We start from the raw sequence: 19945 nt of genomic DNA, 5'->3' as shown, positions 1-19945 counted from the left end.
CTCTGGGATACAGGCAAAATGAAAGCAAAAGAGCATAGGAGGAGTTTGTCTTGCTCAGAGCTGCTGGCTGACCCAGTCGTGTTGGTGGTAGGGGTGGCATTCATTGCAGGGGCTCAGTCTTGGGTGATCCTGGAGGAGGCTTGTGGTTTGAGGGAGCCAGCACCGGAGGAGCATGGTGCTGTCATCCTCTGTCACAGACCTTCAGATGTCCAGATACTGGCTATCTGAAATAGAGGTTTAGATTTGAGCAACGATACCTGGGCTTGTTGCCTGTTTCCAGAAAATAACTGATGTCTGTACTTGGAAGCTTTGGGTATGAGTATAGCATAATTAATGAAAATTGGGAGATTAATCAGTTTTCCCTGATCACCAAGACAGGAGAGGAGTCCTGAACGTAGCTGTTTCAATCACTATGTTTATGTATTAATGTGGTATATGCAGTAAGTAACTCGGTGCAGAAATGGTGGTGCCTTTGGGAGCACATCCTCATGAGATGAGATTTGTTCCATGTTTAAGGAGGCGGAAGATGAATCCTTGGCATACACCAATATGTGCTAAAATATGATATGGATCACAGTATATGTCACTAGCTATGATACACAGTACAAATCACAGTATCCTCCAAGAAGCAGAATACCAGTAGTGAAGTGACTGGCTGACACTAATAATAAGCCATAAATGCCCTGGGCACCTGTAGCTTAAATCCTTCTGTGGCCTTTTTTTTGGACACCAAGTGAATCGTATTATACAAATGCTATGAAATATTGCAAAGTCAAAGCTGCAAGGTTACAATTCCAGAATTCTTTTTCTGTGTAAACAGAGATACAAGAGGTGAAGAAGCAGTCAGGACAGCAGAAGAGTAAAACTAATGGAGGAGAGATGGAGAGCAAGGGCTACTTTCACAGATCTACTAAACACTACAGAGAGTGTTTAGTAGATCTGTGAAAGATGAAATCTTCCATTGCCTCTCTGCATGCATGTTGTATATGCCTGCTCCAGGCAGTTGTTTTTACCTATCTTGTGGCAGATTCTCTTACATGCTTACAAATAAGTTGTCAACTCTTGTTGTTTGTTTATAACTCTGCATAAACACATCTATCGTAATTAGTAGTCTAATTCTGACCTAGTTTGTAAAGTGTACTTAAGTGCTGTGTATGCTGTTGTACAGGGGAGGGTTTCAGAGTCTTTTGTTCAGGAGGGAGATTAGAGACCTATAAAAATGTATTTCTATCACCATAAAACAAAAATGTTCCAAAATGACTCAGCAATAAGTGTTACATCAGTAAATTTTGTACATCATATCGTGCAATAAATATTTTATTTACCTTTCTGAAATTTAAAGGGGCTATTGGATTTCTAAAACTTGCAGTTACCAACTTGAAGTTATACTGATCTTTCTCTCAAGTGCTGACAATTCTTGTGGCCTGGTTTGCTGGGATTAGCATCTAAATATGAATAGTTACAAAAGTGAATGATCCAGTCAACTAATACTGAAGGCTATTTCATGTTCTGTTTATTTCGCTCTCAGTAAATCCATGCAGAGGAAGCACTGCTGTTGTCCTGATGTAAACTAAGAGAATGCCCCAGTAATAAATAAAGCTCGTTTCCTGACTTCTGTTTTTTGTTTTGTTTGATAGTGCAGATGTGATAAGTTGCTGACTTGTCACAGCTATAAGGTACTTAGGAACGATGAACAGTTTACCTGTCCAAACACATTTCATACACAGTTCTAATTATCTCTGAAAATGTCTTATCTTATGAAAAGTTACGTTTGTCTTGGTCTTGATTGGAAGGAAGTTGTTCGGTGTGGAATAGAGTTGATGTTCAGTTGTGGTTGGTTTATGTGTCTTTGGAGCAGAGAGGCAGGGTGAGAGGTTTGGAACAAGTTTGGGACAAACCATTTTGGACCACTGCAACTAACTGCTAGGGCTGGTGTGAAGTTCATACAGGTTTATAGAAAACTGGTGTCTGCTTAGGGAAGAGGTAAATGTCAGGATATTGCCTCCCCTGAATGAGGAACTCACACAGGTGGTGCATAGGACAGCAGCAGCATCCTGGACAGGGCTGGCCAGGAAGGAAGGAAAGAAGGAGTGTTGCCCAGCAGGTAGGTGAGCTTCTGGTGGGGCTCCTATGTTGTGCACCAAAACAACCCCACAGAGCTGTGGATGGCATGTGGGGGGATGTGTGTGGCACAACACTATCCTCCCACCCTCCAGCTCCTAATTTAGATGTGTACAGTTGTTCATATCTCTTAAAAAATTCCCTCTTGTGGGAAATGCACTGTTTTACCTTTAACTTGATAGGTGATAGATTTTTGTTTTTAATTACAGAAAAGTTCTTTGCTGCTTTTTACATTAAGTGATGAAAGATACCCTTTTAAAAGACTTTTGAATTACGTTTCCTAGGTACTAGTGTTACAGGCTTGTAACTCTCATACCATCGCCTGAAGATACTGTTTTGGAAAATAGCCAGGTATTTTGTTCTTAGATTTCTGGTTTAGAAGGCTGTGCTTCAATACTGATGCCCGTGATCCTCTTGAATACTTATTTAGGAAGTGCTGCTCAAATATTTTCAGAACACTGGGATTTTTGCAAATGCAAGGAAGGCAGCAGAATGGAAAAGCAATATGCCAACTTCAAAGTTCAACTGAATTCTAGTTTTAAAATGAAATCAGATAATTTAGCAGACCGAAATTAAAGTTGCTTTTCTGAAAATCAATATTAGGGCATTTAACCCTGTGTGCTCTTGTGGATCCAGATATACAGGGTATATTTGAAGGTAGTATCTTTAAGTGGAAACTTCCTTATTGAATGAGGTGGTAGTGTGGAGTTTTTAATTGTTCTGTTGAATTCAGACTACCCATCTCTTCTTACCTTGTAGTGTGAATTTCTTCAGTAGATGCTCTTTTACGGACCACGTAGGAGTGCTTTAAAGCTGTTAAGACTGTAGTGTTTGCTACCTTATCCTGAAAAGAGGGAGAAGTACTAACTCAGTTTAGTGAATTGAAGAGTACAGAATTCAAGACATGTTATATTCCACTAGGATTATATAAAGCTAAAGACACTTTTTTTCAGAAATAAAATTTTTGACTAATCCACTGGGAACTGAGATGGGTGTAATTCCTTTTCAAGTTACACAAATACGGTGTGCATTTTTTATCTTTACCTTTGAAATTTGTTACATTTGCATCAGTGTTAAGTCACTTTACTTGCATCTGCTTTATTAAAAAAAGTTCCTCCGATGCTGTTGTTCTAAGAGGGGTCTGGAAAATGATGGAAACAATTAAATGCAATGTAGTAATTATTTTTTCCATAAAATTTACAGTAATTTCACGATTGTAAGCCGCACCATTTTGACTAAAATTTTGGTCCGAACCCAAAGTGCAGCTTATAATCAGGTGCGGCTTATATATGGACAAAGAACGAAAAGTTGCTGTTTTAGTTTGGAGGACAGGTGTCTGCTGAGAAAGGCAGGAGTTTCTCTTTGAAATGGAGAATGCAAACCCCCTCTCTCCAAATTATTATAATTTTGAAATCAAGGGGCTTTCAGGCAAAGATATGGGAATTAGGAATAACAGTTCTTTTCTAGGGAAATTAAAATAGAAATACAGTACTACAAAGAAACAAACTCCAAACCCTGACACAGTCAGAGTACAACCTGACACCGTCAGGCAGGGTGTTGGTAGCAGTCCCATTAAATGGTGATTGCAGTCCCCTTGCAGTGACAGATGTGGCTCAGTTGGAGCAGTGCTCCTGCAGAAGGTGCAGTTTCCCTCTGGAGGTCCAGTGGTGATGTGGAGAAATCCGGTTTTCCTCTGGAGTCCAGTGGAGAAAGGGGCTACCTTATTGTCCCAAAACCTCTGTTTTTATCTTGGTAAGAAATGTTGGGCTCTTCCCCCTGGCTGGAGCAACTTCCAATGGGATGCAGTAATTTTATCAGTCACGCAGTGGGACTCAATGGGCCATTAGCAGACAATGACTGGCTGGAGGAAGGATGGGGTGTGAAAAGATAAAGAACAATGCCCTGCCTGGTTTCAATGGATGGCCCATTAGCAAATTATCTGTCATTGAGATAAGGATCACTGTCCCCACCCTAAACAGATGGTGGTAGAACAGATACCTTTTATCACACTCTGTATTGTAACATGCGGCTTATAATCACGTGCGGCTTATGTATGGACAAAAACCAAAAAGTTGCTGAAACCCAGAAGTGCGGCTTATAATCAGTGCGGTTTATAATCGTGAAATTACTGTATTTTTCCAGTACACCATTCAAGTATACTCAGTCACATATAGGAAATAGAAAAGTAAGACATTTCAGTGTAATTCATCTAAATTAAACTTCTGGAACTACATAATGAAGCATATGATGCTTTATACAGCTGAAGAAGGGTGCTTCTTGGAAGTGACTTTAATGCTGGTTTTAAGTACTTCACTAGTTGTGATTTACAGCATCGTGTTGGTGTTGTGCTGAATTAATGAGAATGATTGAGTTGCCAGATTGCTCAGGTTTTCTGTAAATCTGTTTGTGCAGAAAGCAGTTACCACTGTTTATAGTTAACAATTTGCTCTGCATTACTCTTTGAATTGCAAACCACTATGTGTATTCTTCAGATGTGGTTAAAATGACAATAATGCTTTGTGGTGGATGAACAATTAGAAAACAGTTCATGGCATTTTAACTTTTGTTCATGTGTGCGTCAAACTCTTGCCCTAAAGCAGCATTTCTGTAAAACTTCAGAAATATAATGTTGCAAGTGAGGTCTGCTATTACAGAAGTAATGGTATACAAAATGTACAATATCTGTATTTGACAGTCATTATTCTACAGAAGATGCATTAATCTAAAGCAGCGCTTGAAGGCCTGCTGTGACTGTGTAATGAAAATGAGGGGTCTAAATTACTGAAGAAAAAAGTGAGGAAAGTATAAGGAAAAATATTCCTAGCTAATGTAACCCACTGGACTTCTGCAGTATGAGGGGTGATGCAGCAAACTGATAGAAACATAGCAAATAGCCAGGAACAATATTGGGAGAAATACCGAGCAATTGACAGCAAGTTGGTAAATCGGTCAGTAGTGCTCCTCAGGTAACTCCAGCCGTCTTGCCTTACTTGTGTGCTAAGTGCTGGTTTACTGCATCGGTTAACTTAGCATGTTCTTTTATAAACAGGTGGCTAGAGGTCTGTATAATGTGTAATAATCCAGACTGGGAAGGAAGGAGGAATTGGATTTAGTGCTATGACTTGCAACTCAACAGTACTTTGTATTGGAAAACTTGATTCATATTCAAGGCCTTATAGAAAACTTAAATCTGAGGCCTGATACTTTTGATCTGCAGAAGGAATTTGTTTCAGGAACCTGAATGGAATGGTTTCTCTGATGCTTTAGTTAAAGCAAATACTCATTATTAAAGCCTTCCATAAAAAATGCATTGCCTTTGTGGATTGGATTTTTTAGTTATTCAATTGTCAGAAGCCAGTGCATTTTAAGTTCACTCAGGACCTGCAGCTGGTTATAAGGTTTACTTTGGAGAGAGTCTCAGAGCACTTGTACAAGTCTGAATGAGCTGGACTTTGGGCTAAAGGCCCTTTTGAAGGAGCTGGGTGTCCCAAAATGGGTTAATCCACTGGTACTGCAAACACAATTCTACTGAAACTGGTCCTGTTGTTAGCCAAAGGTTGAATGTATTGGGTTGTGTTGGCAGGTTTTGGGAGGGGGGAGGACTGCAGGGATGGCTTCTGAAAGAAGCTGCTAGAAGCTTCCCCTGTCTGACAGCTGATGCTGGATGGATCCAGGATGGACTCTCACTGGCACAGGTCAAGGCATTTAGAGGTGGTAGTGTCCTCTCAGCTGGTAATGTGTTTAAGAGGGGAAACAATATTACTGTGCAAATATAATTGATCTCAGAGAGGAGGGGGTGAGAATGTGTGAGAGGAGCAGCTCTGCAGGCAGCAGGTCAGTGCAGGAGCAGGGGCAGGAGCTGCTCCAGCTGCCAGAGCAGAGATTCCCCTGCAGCCCCTGGTGCAGCCCCTGGTGAGAAGCTGTGCCCCCACAGCCCAGGGAGGTCTGGGGGAGCAGAGATCACCTGCAGCCCCTGGAGGAGCCCACAGCAGAGCAGGTGGGTGCCTGAAGGAGGCTGTGAGTCCATGGGAAGCCCTCCTGGCAGGACCTGTGGAGAGCAGCCCATGCTGGAGCAGGTTTGCTGGCAGGACCTGTGACACCACTGGGGATCCACAGTGGAGCAACCTCTCCTGAGGGACTGCACCCTGTGGAGGACCCAGACTGGAGCAGCTTGTGGAGAACTGTAGCCCATGGAGAAGACTTACACCGGAGAAGTTTTGGAAAAATTATCTCCCATAGGAGAGCTCCCCGGACTGGAGGAGGGGAAAGAGCTCCTACTTGAGCAGTTTCTAAAACAACTTGAGATGAACTGATTGTATCCCCCATGCTCACATCCCTGTTCTGCTGAGAGGAGAGGTGGGAGAGCTGGGACAAGTGGAGGGATATAGGGAAGGTGTTTTTAAATTCAGTTTACTTCTCATTATCCTGATTTTGGTTCATAATTAGTTCAGTTCATTTTGCAAAGCTGAGTCTCTTTAGTCTGTGATGGTAACCAGTGAGTAATCTCTCCCTGTCTTTATCTCAACTTGTGTACCTTTCCTTACATTTTCCCTATTTTGTTGTGTAGGGGTGTGATAAGTTCAACTTTGGTGGGTACTTGGCTTCCAGGTCCCATGGATGACACCTCCAGCATATCAGCTGCACCACACTTACTGGTGTTGACAGCAAACTTGCTGTCTGTCACTGGTGTGAATATAGCAGTTGAAGCTCACAAATGATACTTGTTTTCCTGTATAAATCAAGGATTGGTGTGCTGTCCTGTTCTTACTGCAGAAGTTAGTGTCATGTTCAAACCTGGGTGTCTCTTGTGTACAACCACCAAATTCAGCTCCCCTATCAGTTCCAGCTGGTGGCTGGTAAAAACACTTAACCATTCAGAGTTGTGGTTCAGGTGTTCTGTGGGACACTTGAAATGTGTCTTCAAGGTACAGATTTCTGTTGGCAAGTTCTGCTGAGGCTAGCTACTCAGTTTGTTTGTCTGTTTTGTTGCTGATGTTTTGTTATCTAAGATTCTGAAGCTGAACCATGCTTTAATCCTATGTACTTGTATGTACATTTTGAAATAGCAAAGCTTAATATTTCATTTGAGCTCCTAAGAAATCCAGAAGTTTAGTGTGTGCCTGACCTGTGAGGAAAACTGCATTTGTTCTTAGCATGACAAATCAAGCTCAAATCAAGCTTTGTCTTAACTAGTTAACACTAGAACATAGGATAACTGCTTGCCTGTAGATTGACAGTCTTTGATAATTTAGGAAGTTTTGAATGAAAGTCAAGTTTAATCAGGAAAGCTAAGAGAATTGTATGGCTCGAAACATGTTCTATACTCAAGGCTGTTTCTAGTTCAAAACTTAATGCATTGAGAAAAATATTTTTTCTGCGATTCTGTCAAAATCTTGTTTCTTTTAAAGCAGAACAAAACTGAACACTAACTTTGGCTATACTTGGGACACATATGTTGAATCTCAAGAGACAATTTCTGAAAATACAGGACTTGAACCACTTTACTCTGCCTAGAAACAGATTGTTATGTTAGTGTGCATCATATTTTTGTCTTTTGGTTAAGATTCAATTTTTTCCTATTCAGCTGTTGATTTCTAAATCCACTTGTATTGTTTGGTGGTTCTTTCTGTAGAAATTAGGTAGGTTGTAAAGCAGTGATCTGTTCTGGTTTTCCAGCTGGGGTGCATGTGTGGGCAAGTTCATTGTGGAAATTTGAGAGGGAGTAATTGTTTCTAGATCTATGCTTTTTGTTGTTGTTAGGTTTTGTTTTTCTTTTTTTTTTCTTTCCAGTCAGCCATTTCATTTAACTCCTGGATGACAGTAGTCATAAACCAAGTGATTGGTGCACTCAGGCATTAACTCCACCCTGGTGCAGTTTAGGCTGCACAAAGGTTAGTGCTGTAAATTAAGCATAAGCCTAGTAATGAGAATATATGCATTCATGTAAGGCCAAAGTACATCTGAGAAGTTCCATTTAATCTTACTGGACAAGTCTAGGGATGGGCCACAAAGAAGATTGTGGGGCTGGAGCACCTCTCCTGTGAGGACAAGACAGGCTGAGTTGTTCACCCTTGAGAAGAGAAGGCTCTCAGGCAGCTTATAGTGCCTTCTTGTACCTGAAGGGACTCCACAGCAAAGCTGGAGAGGGATCTTTTGTCAGTGAGTGTATTGATAGGATGAAGGGAATGGCTTTAAGCTGAAAGAGGGAAGATACAGTTTAGCTGTTAAGTAGAAATTCTTTTTTGTCAAGGTAGTGAGGCTCTGGCGCAGGTTGCTCAAAGAACTCAGAGTCCAGATAATAACTTGCATGTTCATTCATCTAAGAACTCGCAAAGGGGAAGCCTGACTGAGCCTAACCACAGTCAAGTGTATCCAACAGGAATGCTAATTATCAGCTGCCTTCACTCAACTACTCCAGAGAACCAGAGAAGTGCCTACAGTCCTTGTGCTCAGAGGCACACAGTCACAGACGGCTGAGCTACAGTGGCCCTCTGGAGGGCCTCTGGTCCAACCCCAAGCTCAAGCAAAGCCCAGACTGGATGGACTCTAAGCAGCCTGGTCTAGTGGAAGGTGTCCCTGTCCAGAACAGGGTGGCTGCAGCTAGATGATCTTTAAGGTCCCTTCCAACCCAAATTGCTCTGTGATTCTGCTAGGATGAGATGCAGAAGGTACTCAGTTGACAAATTCGTTCTAGACAATATCCATGTTACTTTATCGAGACAACATACTCTTTTATCATAATGCTTAATGAGCAATGCCAGTAGGACTCAGCTGTGGCTTTTCCCATTTTCTAAATCAAGGGTCATAACCTACATATGTAGACAGCAGTGGGTATTCTGATGTTACTTAGCTTTGTGTTGGCTTCTATATTCGTGCCTTGTCCTTTTTGTGCAGCATTGTTCCTGTAAGGCAAACATTACTAAAGGATGAGAGACCTACAGTTTAAACCAAATGAGGTGTGACTTGCCAGTGGTGCAGGCTAAGACTACAGAAGGAAGCTGGTCAAGGAAAAGTCCCTTGAATAAGAAACTGTTAGAGGAAATTTGTGAAAAATTATCCTTTCCTTAGAGAAGGATCAGGCCAGGATATTCAAGAAGAGCCATTCTTAGGTATTGATTTAGAGCTTTTTTCCTTTGGTTTAAGGAAAAATTGCTCCATTCATAGCAAATGTTCTGTTCCCCTGAGTGTGTTTTCTACTACAAGCTCTTCTGGAAGCCTTTGCATTGCATTTCTGCTGTGAGGTTTAAGACTACTACTGAAGTTGTGCCTGAATGTATTTTTGTCCAATTTGTCTTTGTTTTCATATGCTAATGCACTTTTTGCTAGAATAGCTTTTGTATATATATTCATGCATGTTATTTTGTATTGTATTAAGGTGAGATTAACAGGCCTAATTGTAAATCAGTTTCCTCCAAAGGAAGAAGAGCTTAAAAGTTGTCTTCTTGCAGAATCTAATACCTCTGTGCCTTTTCAAGGAGTCGGTTGACAAAATCCAAGCCTGGCATAGGTTTGGGGACCTATCTGACGATTTGGCTTGAAAGCCAGGCTGTCCTTGTGCTGTCTGCATATCCCAAGTGTTTTCAAGGCTCTTTAGAAACGTGATCATGCACACAGAAGCTGGACGGCCTGATCTTTGCCTTCAGTTCTTTTGAAGTAAAAAGTGGGTGCTAGTCTCTGTTTGGTCTTACACTATGCTCTAAGTGCAAACCTCTTTCCAGTATCAGCATTTGTCATAGCTTTAGTGTGGCACTCAGGTTCTGGTTATGAGGCAGGAGCAGAGGCTGTGAAATACAGGTACATCCGCCTGAACTTTGGGAGACACCTTTTCACTGTGAGGGTGACTGGACACTGGCACAGTTTGCACGGAGATGTGATAGAGGCTCTGTCTGTGAATATCTTCTAACACCATCCAGATCTGGTGGATTTGGGTGGACCTGCTTTAGTTTGGGGTTGGACCAGAGGCCCTCCAGAGGGCCACTGTAGCTCAGCCGTCTGTGACTGTGTGCCTCTGAGCACAAGGACTGTAGGCACTTCTCTGGAGTAGTTGCGTGAGGGCAGCTGATGATTAGCATTCCTGTTGGATACACTTGACTGTGGTTAGGCTCAGTCAGGCTTCCCCTTTGTGAGTTCTTAGAACTTGCAAGTTACTGATAACTGAACGTAGAGAGATGAGGCTGGAGATGAACAGACTGTTGTAATCTCTGAAGCCTTTTGCAAATCAGGACATTGATTAACTCCATATATGTAGTAGAGACATTTAAACTAAAGGCCCTATCTTTTAATTTTTCTTGCTTAGTAATGTGTGCTTACTTGTTCTAGAGCTAAATTCAAAGAGGAGATCTACATATTCAATGCCTGTTCTACAGTGCTGCTGAAATGGTTCATCCAGTTGTCAGAATACTGATCATTTATTTGTTGAGCAACCTCTTCTGTTTTTTGAAACTGTTGATGAAATAATTTAACTCAGCTATGGCAAATATAAGTTACAGAACAGACTGTTCACAGCAATAACATTACCCATACCTCTCCTTGCTGGTGATGCCAGGGAAATGTTAGCTTTTGGCTTACCACTGGTGGTGGTGGCTCAAAAACCTGCAAATGGTCATACACAGAATTATTACATTGTTATTTTTCTGAGAGAAAAGCTCTCTTCCATCAAGCTGAAAGATAGCATGCTGCCAAATTAGCCAAATAAATGAGATAGATAAAATTTCAAGATGGAGTTTGTGTTTTCTATTTTGTGTGGAACTAACAGCAGACTGAAAATGTGCTGCTGCAGCATTCTGCTTGTCAGATGGTTATTTAATTTGCAGCAGATACTTCTGGAGGAACCCTGATTTTAGTATTGGTGATTTTTTGGAAAATTTTATTGTGGATTTCTTTTTCTTATTGTAAAGCAAGATCAATTTGTGCTTCGATCATGCAATTGGAAATTCTTCTAGCAAATTAGACCAATGGTGCTTAGCAGCAGATGTCTGTGGGAGGCAAACACCTCCTTTTTTTCTTTCTACCTTTTCCTTTTTCCCTCCAAGTGGATGACGGGAGGGTGACGACAGATCCAGCAATGGGCAGTGCTGTAACTAGCATAGCCCTGTGTAATCTTTCCCTCCCTGGAGCCCACAGGGGCACTGTTTAAGTTCCCAGTGCACCACCATGGGCTCTGCAGGACCGAGAGGTGTCTGAGGTGCACAGGCATTGTAGCTCAGGAGCAGAAACAAAGGGTTGAAGTGTCTAGGCAATTAGTGGCACATAACACCCTGTATCCCAGTAAACCAATGTGAGCAAGCTTTGAAAAAATAACCTGCAATATTGATCTGGATGGTTTCTGACCATCCATATGCCTGTGTCTGTGTGTGATCATGCATAGCTGGCAGGCAGCTACTCCCACTGTCTTCCTTTAGTGCTGTTGATGCACTCAAGCAGCCTCTGAGTCTCTGTTGGAAGTCGTTTCCTGATTCCAGCTAAAAGACCACCTGAAGATTTTGTTCCTGCAAGTTAATTGCCAATTCCACACATTGAGTGGAACTGCAGCAATTGAGTTCTACAGCAGCCAATTACATTCTTTTCTGTAACTTCTTTGGTGATGAGTCTATCTTACCTGCTTAGCTCATGGCTAGATTTCTGTCAGATGAATAAAGATTTTGTTCCTGAGTATTGGATTGTGGTTGACTTCAGTTGTCATATCCTGACTAGAAGAAAGTGGAGGGGAGAAATCTATGAAAATGGGATTAGACAAGGCTGTCTGGCACCACTTGCTCTTGGAATGGTATAAAACTTTGAATAAAGGCACTTGAATAAATTGCTGGAAGTGCCTGTTTAGAGCTTCTGGCACAGATGAGTTCCTCTATACAAACTCTAGGAGAAGTTCTGTTTCTCTGCTGATAAATTGGTTTTAACTGTTCAGGGAAAAGGAAGCAGCGACAGTGTAATTGTAGATTAATTCAGGGTAGAAGGAGCATCAGGAGCCTGCTGCTCAAAGCAGGATCACTTTTACTATGAATGTATTTATAGACTCCTTTTGCCATAACATCCATTGCACCCTCTTTCTTTCACTTTCTTTATCTCCATTCACACACATATTTGGCAGTATCAGCCAGCCCCAGATGAGGCCCCCCCTCTCTAAATAAGATAAAGAACGAATGGTGACTGAATTACTCACACAAAACCTTGTTGCAAAACTAATCTGCAACAAGTCAGTAATCTCGCCTCCCTTCTTATGAGTGTATGTATATAAACTGCTGAATGTTTCCATCGTCTGAAGAGTTTGTTGAGATTAGTTATTCAAATTCTCTAATTTCCTGGAAGGATGAGACTGGAATGCACCTGCACATGTCTTGTTATGTTATTGTCATCAACTTGTTTGAAAAATGTGGCATATAATCCAGGGAACAGTACCAAAGGTAGTAGGTAGACTGTCCTTAAGCTTTTTTTTGATGCAGAGAAAATGTCACCTTTGTCAGCACTTGGCAGTCTTCCATTTTAGCTCAAATACAATTTGAAGGGTAATGCTGTAGGTATTGTAGGCTCTATTTTCTTAATTATCATTCCTGTTGCTTTTTCTGTTGTCTGTCTTTTCTGCAGCACAATTTTGAGCTAACTGGGTGCCTCAGCACATGGCAGAAATATAGTTAGTGTAAGTAACTGTAGTTAGTATAGTGTATGGATTCACATAGAGTTTAAATCAGTTGGCAGATTCAGGAGAAGCAAAGTGTCTGAAGTTGCATGGAAGTCAGTGTAGTATGCTTGTTTGCAAATTTGTATAGTCTGTGTTTATTGACTGCTGTGGCCATTTGAGTCATTTAATGAACTTAATGAGCTAGTCAATATAACCTGACTGCTGTGCATATAGGAACTTAATTAATGGAAGGCTTGTAAAAATGTATTTCTGCTAAGAGAAAAAACATGCATTTTTTATGGCTTCTATTTGCGCTACTCGAGAGCACTTACTGTATGCTTCTACAAAAACCATTTGTGTCTTACAGCTTGCCTTGAAGGGATCTAACTATGCTGGTCTGCTGGAACGGCACCGCATTCATACAAAAAACGTGGAGCATGTTGTAGACAGCTTACGGTAAGGATGTGTGGATTCTGAGGATTTCAGACACACTGCAAATCCCCATGAATTGTGTGAAACAAAAGGAAGCCTCTTGTTACAAATGCTAATAAAAGCATTTTTAGAGAAGAGATCAGCAGTCATTCCTTCAAGAACTGTGAACTGGCTCGACTCAGCTGACTAGCATGTTCTGTTACCATCTTGAAAGTAGTACAGGATTTGTGTGTCAAAGGTTTTTAAGGCAAATATGAGTCTAATTACTCCTTAGCTGCATGACAACTTCTTGTAAGGCTGTGATGAGGAACAATACAGGACGAAATTGAGACTTTTTCTGAACTTTACAGGAACGAAAGGATAGAAGTTCGTCTTGTTAAGCGTCGAGAGTATAATGAAGAGACAGTTCGGTGGGCAGATGCTGTTATATCAGCAGGAGGTATGACTTTATGGAAAAGAAGTATATGTTTCAGTATGTTTTCATAGATATGTTTCTCAAAAATACTTTGCAGTGTTTGAAGCAACTGAAGTATGTACATTGTGAAAACAAATTGCTAATCTAATTGTCAGAAAATCTGACAAAAAGCAGTGGTTATGACCATTTTATCTACCTCTGGTATCTAAAGTTGTAGCCCATGGAAGTGAATCCCATTGCATGGCCGCTAAAAGGTTTTTTACGTGTGAAACAATATGAACTGTGGAATTTACTATAATTTTCAACTAAAGAGGATAAAATGCTTAATGTCATGTGATTTCATGTAGCCCTGAAACCTACTCATTGTTTTTTGGGATGTGAGGTGTAGACTAACATACTACCTCATGGTCCCCTTGCTCAAACTGTCTTTCTTGCTTTCACACTTAATCCAGTGACTGGCGTATCAAGTTGGATGGTACAGGTAAAAGTCTGCAGCTTCTGAGCATCTTGTGCCACTGATCAGTGTTTTCCAGATGAACCAAAAAGCAATTAACCTGATTGTTTATTTTTAATACTGGATTGCTGCAGTTCATTCGGTGTTATTTTTTGGGATGTGCTGTAGATACAGCATTGTGTTGCTGGGCTCTGACAGAGTGTTCACTTGTCTGTGGCAAATAGACTTGACCACAGCTTTCTCTTCCTTGTAGTCCAGTTTGCCCTTAGGTACTGATTACCATGAAAAATGGGTAGAAAGGTTTATTCCTGGAACATCCAGTTACACTCATGTAGATTTCAAAGGACTTCCCTAAAGTGCCAGTTTGTCTGTGGCAAAATTTTAATGGTTGAGGCAAGCAGCTGGGAAGTGATACATCATCTGAGGTTTTCAGAGCTTGTGTTGTCATGCTGTTCAGAGCTTGTGTCTGTGCAAAAACTGAACAAGGTTGTAGTTTTCTTTCTGTTTAACAGACAGGAAAAATTACCAATATCTGGAGAAACCAGTACATTTAAAGACTTTTTGATAAATATTTCTACTTACCTAAGACTTCTTTTCCAAGTGTGCCTATTTGGGGCCAAGTAAGACCTTTAAATTGCCTTTTAGGAGAACAACTGGGGTGAAACTAAACTCAATGTTTTTATGTGATTCACAGTAACATTTGGTTTTGTTTCCTGTCTCCTGTGGCTTTGTTTAGCAATATTTTCTAAATTTACTTTCGTCAAAGAATTTCTCTTACCTGCTGATAAACATACAGAAATTTCCATAAATCTCTTTTAAAGCTTGCTTCTGCCACATTCAATTGCCTGGGCATGTATAGCTGCCAGATAAGTTGTACTCTTTCCAGTCATGTTTTTCATGTTTTCCATCTCAAATTTGTTGTCATTACTCTTAAGAGTAGCTGTCACAGCTCTTATTTGATAAGATGTCAGTAGTTTTGTCCCATTGTAATTTTCGTCTAGCTTGCCTGATTTGTTGTTGATATAAATGCACATAATACTAATGCTGGAGTACATTCTGTTTGAGGTACTGGAATGTGAAGTGAAACTAACTTTTGGGTTTTTTTTTTTTTTCTGCAGGTGATGGTACAATGTTGTTGGCAGCCAGTAAGGTCTTTGATAAATTTAAACCAGTCATCGGAATAAATACTGATCCTGAAAGGTAAAAACTTATTTGGGAAAGCAGTACTTTATTTAATATTAGACACACAGTGCGTCTTCATGGTACATGAGGCATACCTGTAGCATTTGATAGCATAAATGTCTCTTGTTGATACCAAGGGAATCTGTTGATTTTTTTAGAGAAATTTCCACAGAGAGTTACCCTGTCCCATCTGAGAGGACATGAAGTAGTGTTGGACAAGCATGACTGTGTTACACTGCCACAAATGTTCTCACACACCAGTGTAACAGCACTTGCAGCTAGTTAACTTGTATTACTAACCAGAAATTTGAAGCTAGAGATGGCAGTATAGAATTTAGGAAGAAAGACTTGGTAAGAGCAACTAAGTGTGGTGCCTGAGTACATGGAAACTTAATTTCTTTGTGAAGAAGGTGAATTCCAGTAGAACCTCAGATGAAGAAGTTTGGTGTGGTTTCTTAATGTAAAACATGAGATACCTCAGAAACTCAGTCTCCCAAGCCAGTTGTTGGCACTTAGCTGTCCTATTATAAACTCTGCACAAGCTGCCCCCACCTGCCCACATCAATCTTACAGCTCAATGGATGCAGTGTGTTAGTACTGCTTGGTTGGTATAACCTTCAAATGGATGGCAAGTGAAACACAGAATTCACCAAGGCTCTGCCTTCTCAGAAGTCCAGATTTAGATTTCTGCTTTTGATATTGACGGTTACTTTATTCCTAGTATATAAAGTGGTGGTCAAAAGGTTTAATTCCTTTAATATGTTCCCTTCCACAACTTTTCAAATGCTCTGAGTAACTATTCTGCGTTATCAAGTCTGACCAGTAGGGTTCAAATAATAAGTGCCTTAAATTGTCAGATACTACTCATGGAAAGGAGCAGTGTTTATCTTCTAGTTTTGACATGAGATTCTTTTGAATGGCATGTTGTTTAGCTGTTCATGTTGCTAACTTGTATGTAAGTGGAGGAAGTTTTTTTTCTCACCTGCCAGGTTTATTAAGCTTTAATTGCTTGCCTAGAATGGAGCTATATTAGTTCTTATATACTCCTGCAGGATTATTAACTGGACAGACAGTTTGTAGCAGAAATGTGGGAAAAATCCTGTCTTGGACACACAGATTCCACGGGCTGAGAGCAGTGGGTTGTTGCTGATATGGTACTGTGCAGGAGTAGTAGAGTAGTAGAAATTCCGTAAAGGTCTAAGAAGTGTAGCTTTGCTAGATGTAACACTTAGGGAGATTTGTTTTGTTTTCTAAAGGTACCTAATCTGAACAGTGATACTGTCATTTTTGTTGTCATTTTTTGCTACCAGATCAGAAGGTCACCTGTGCTTGCCTGTGAGATACACACATTCATTTCCTGAAGCACTACAGAAGCTTTATCGTGGTGAGTTCAGGTAGGATTCACTGATCTTTGGTTTTCAAAAACATGGAGGGGTTGGAAAACACCTAATCATGTGCAGTTTCTAAGGAGCAGGTGAAGCTTAGTAAAACATTAATGGTTCAAATTGTGAATTCTATGTAGATGTTCATAATGCTATAATGTTGAAAAATGAGTTTGTAGTCAAGAGTGAGACTGGAATACAAATTACAAAATTGACTGCCAGTTCCAGCAAAAAGTCTTCTGGTATGACCTGCAATGATTGATATTCACTTCTGACTTAGCAACTTCATAAATGAGGAACTGCATTCTTGAAAGAGGTACTGGTTTAAGTGTTTTAGGACTGTGCTGGTTTAGGGCAAATTTTGGAAGAAACTTTTGAAGTGGTCTCCTCTAGAAAGCAATTTCAACCTCCTTTCCCCCCAGCTGATTTGGGAAGAAAATCTCCATCAAGAAAAGTGGGAAAAAGTGTTTATTTACAAGCCAAGTACTCACAAACATGAAAAAATGAACAATATTAAACAGTAAAACCTCTTGCTGTTCTGAAGAGATGGCAAATTCAGAGAGTCTGTCCTTGTCACAGGCTGTAGCTCGGCTCACTCAGTCTCTCAGTCCCTCCTGCTGGGAAATGCCACATCCTAGCCCTGGTGGGACACAGGTGTGAGCTCCTGATGTTCTCTGGTTTTCAGTCCAGAGCAGGGCCGATCAGTGCCAAGAAAAAGAAAAACCACAGTCTGGAGAACAACTGTGCCTCAGCTAGGTAAAAACTAGCAAAAAACCAAGGGGAGTTCTCTCCTGCTGTCTGTCCATGCTGCAGACAGCCCAGTCTGTGAGAAGAAATGCAGGGGAGCAAGTGCAGCTTCTGCAGGCAAACTGTACAGAATTTATTCTCCTTTTTGGCTCTCAGAACCTGTCCCAAAAGTGTAGAACTTAATATCCAGCATGAACAGAACAGACGACTGGGGATACAAGCAACATCAATTCACCCTAGGACAAGGACTCAAAAATACGTAGTACAGTGATGGCCATAAGAATGGAAGCTAATGAAATAGGTACAGTTAGGAAATGGTCAGCGTGTTGCATCTGGGGTTTTGTTGAGTGAGATTAAGTGGCTTAAATTTTGCTAACAGATTAGTGTAAAGCAAAACATTTCTTCATTCTGAATGTGGCTTGATGTTATCAGTACTAGATATTAAAATAGAATAATCCCACTAGATTTAAAAAGAAACAAGCTGAATTTTAGGGGACAGAATAGAGAAGAGTTTTTAATAACTAATTAGGCAGACACACTGTTCTGTAGTGGAAAACTTTCCAGAACATTTTTGTGATGAATAAAACATCAAACTGAAAACAGTCATTCGTGCGAAAGTGTCTAGCAATTGATTTTTGTTTATACTTCTAGCATATTAAATTTGTGACTTGAAATGTAACTGTATTTGAGCCATGGAAAAGTTCTGAAATTAAATTAATAAATGAAGGACTTTCAATATGTATTGCTGAAGAAGCAGTTACTTTCAACTCACATATTCTAAGATTTAGAAAACAGAAGCTTTTTAGTCTCCATCATTTTAATTTGCTTAAGCGAAACTCATAGTGCTTATTCAGATAACCTCCCTTGACATTTGGCAATTTAGATGTTTTGTTGGAAACAAAGTTAAAATTTTGTTGCTGACATACCTCATTATGGAGCTGAAACCTCACCAGAGTGAAACAGGAAGGATTACTGTAATTGTTTTTTCTGAAACTATAGGAACTTTGTTCTTAAGCAAGGACGTGAGCAGACTCTCTCATTTGAGAGTTTATAGATTTGTCTGGCCCTAAGCAAACTTTGGAATAGGTGAGTAATTGAATCCTTGTCTGGAATGGCTTCTGGTATCTTGGAGTTGTAGTGGATGGTGAGTTGCCAGAAACTGGAAAAGGGCAATTGGTTTTTTTCCTTATCCGTGGCTATCAGTCAGTGCAAGAGTCTGTGTTAACATGGACCTTGTAATCTATGAGACAACCAATATTATTGATTTATAAAGGACAAACTATATCAGGTTACCCATGTTTTTTATCTTAGTGGTCAATGGTGTAGCAAGTTCTCAAAATAGGGTCATTAATAGGAGTACAGTCCCATTTTCTAATTTTATAGGGAATGTGACATGTTCTAGACATGAGCATTGTAAGGAGGCTAGTATAGTGATATCACTGCATGCTTTCTGCATGACTACCTAAAATCATACTTGGAATTTAAGGGCAGATAGAATGTGTAGATAAGGCTCTGTAGAGATGACAAGAGATAAAACTGGCAGTGTAGTCATATAAAGCATAAATCTTGTAATTTTAGGAAAACTGGTTACTGTTACCTGGGTATCAACAGTATTATCAGGGAAAAGATGTGCTCGGAACACTCCTGTGATTTGGTGTCTTAGGCAAAACTATTGCTATTTGGTTTTATGAAATATCTTAGGCTGTAAGAGGAAAAGGAATTGAGCTTCTAGGGGAAAAAAATAATCCAAATGTTGTAACATGGCTTTTATATCCTTCTCTGCTTCAAATGAATTCCTTTTAAGCACCCTAAATTCCTAGTCCTGGAGGGATCGTTAAAATGAGAGGATACTTGGGGCCTTATATGTAAAGGGATGCATGGACCTGTTTTTCTGGACATGTACAAATACAAGCAAAAGATGTTAAAAATACAGCCTGTATTTCTGTATAAATTCTTGAGATCTCTTTATTCTCAAAAGCGTCATATCAGTCATTCATTCACATACTAGAGTCACATGCCTAAAAAGGAGAGTTTGTTACATACAATTTTTGTAGGCTACTTTTGGCCAGTGTCCTTTTATTTAACACATGCAAAAAAACATTAGGTTGCAAACTGGTAAATGTAAAGAATTTACAATTAAGTATTATTAACTTTCTAAATTTAGAAGTTATAGTGGAAACTATAAAACTTGAAATATGGCTTTGAATGTATTCAGCTCCTAATCTTAAGATGGTCTGCTTTGAGAGTAGAGACTCTCAGATCCAGTCTAATTTTGTAATGAATATTTTGCACTGACTTCGTTCTCCTCTCTTAGGTGGCAGTGGCGGCAGAGAATCCGACTGTATCTTGAAGGAACTGGGATTAACACAACCCCTGTGGATTTACATGAACAACAGCTAAGCCAAGAGCAACACAGCAGGGCTCATATAAATGAAAGATTCCAGGATCAAAGTAGGTTAAAATCTGACAAGAATGTAATCACTTTGCTGTGATAACTTGGAATAGAAGATAATGGATTTGTAAAAGTTTTAATATTTGAAATATCTACTGTCAAAATACCTGATCTTTTATAAAATGCTGTCTCTTAGAGTTAGTGT

The 19945-nt window shown here is 40.1% G+C and overlaps 1 protein-coding gene across 2 annotated transcripts in view; it reads left to right on the top strand.

Annotated features, from left to right (window-relative positions):
- The window catches only part of NADK2 (NAD kinase 2, mitochondrial), a 33642-nt gene that overhangs the window by 2819 nt on the left and 10878 nt on the right, over positions 1-19945 (top strand). For both annotated transcript variants that reach the window (XM_033085782.1, XM_033085781.1), the window contains exons 2-6: positions 13104-13192; positions 13519-13607; positions 15156-15237; positions 16530-16613; positions 19663-19799. In XM_033085782.1, coding sequence (XP_032941673.1) covers positions 13104-13192; positions 13519-13607; positions 15156-15237; positions 16530-16613; positions 19663-19799 — 481 coding nt within the window. The remainder of the gene's footprint in view (positions 1-13103; positions 13193-13518; positions 13608-15155; positions 15238-16529; positions 16614-19662; positions 19800-19945) is intronic.

This window comes from Catharus ustulatus, chromosome Z (genome assembly GCF_009819885.2).
Source record: "Catharus ustulatus isolate bCatUst1 chromosome Z, bCatUst1.pri.v2, whole genome shotgun sequence".
Classification (NCBI taxonomy): domain Eukaryota; kingdom Metazoa; phylum Chordata; class Aves; order Passeriformes; family Turdidae; genus Catharus; species Catharus ustulatus.
Note: the sequence above shows the minus strand (reverse complement) of the source record. Positions and strands in the feature narration are given on the sequence as shown.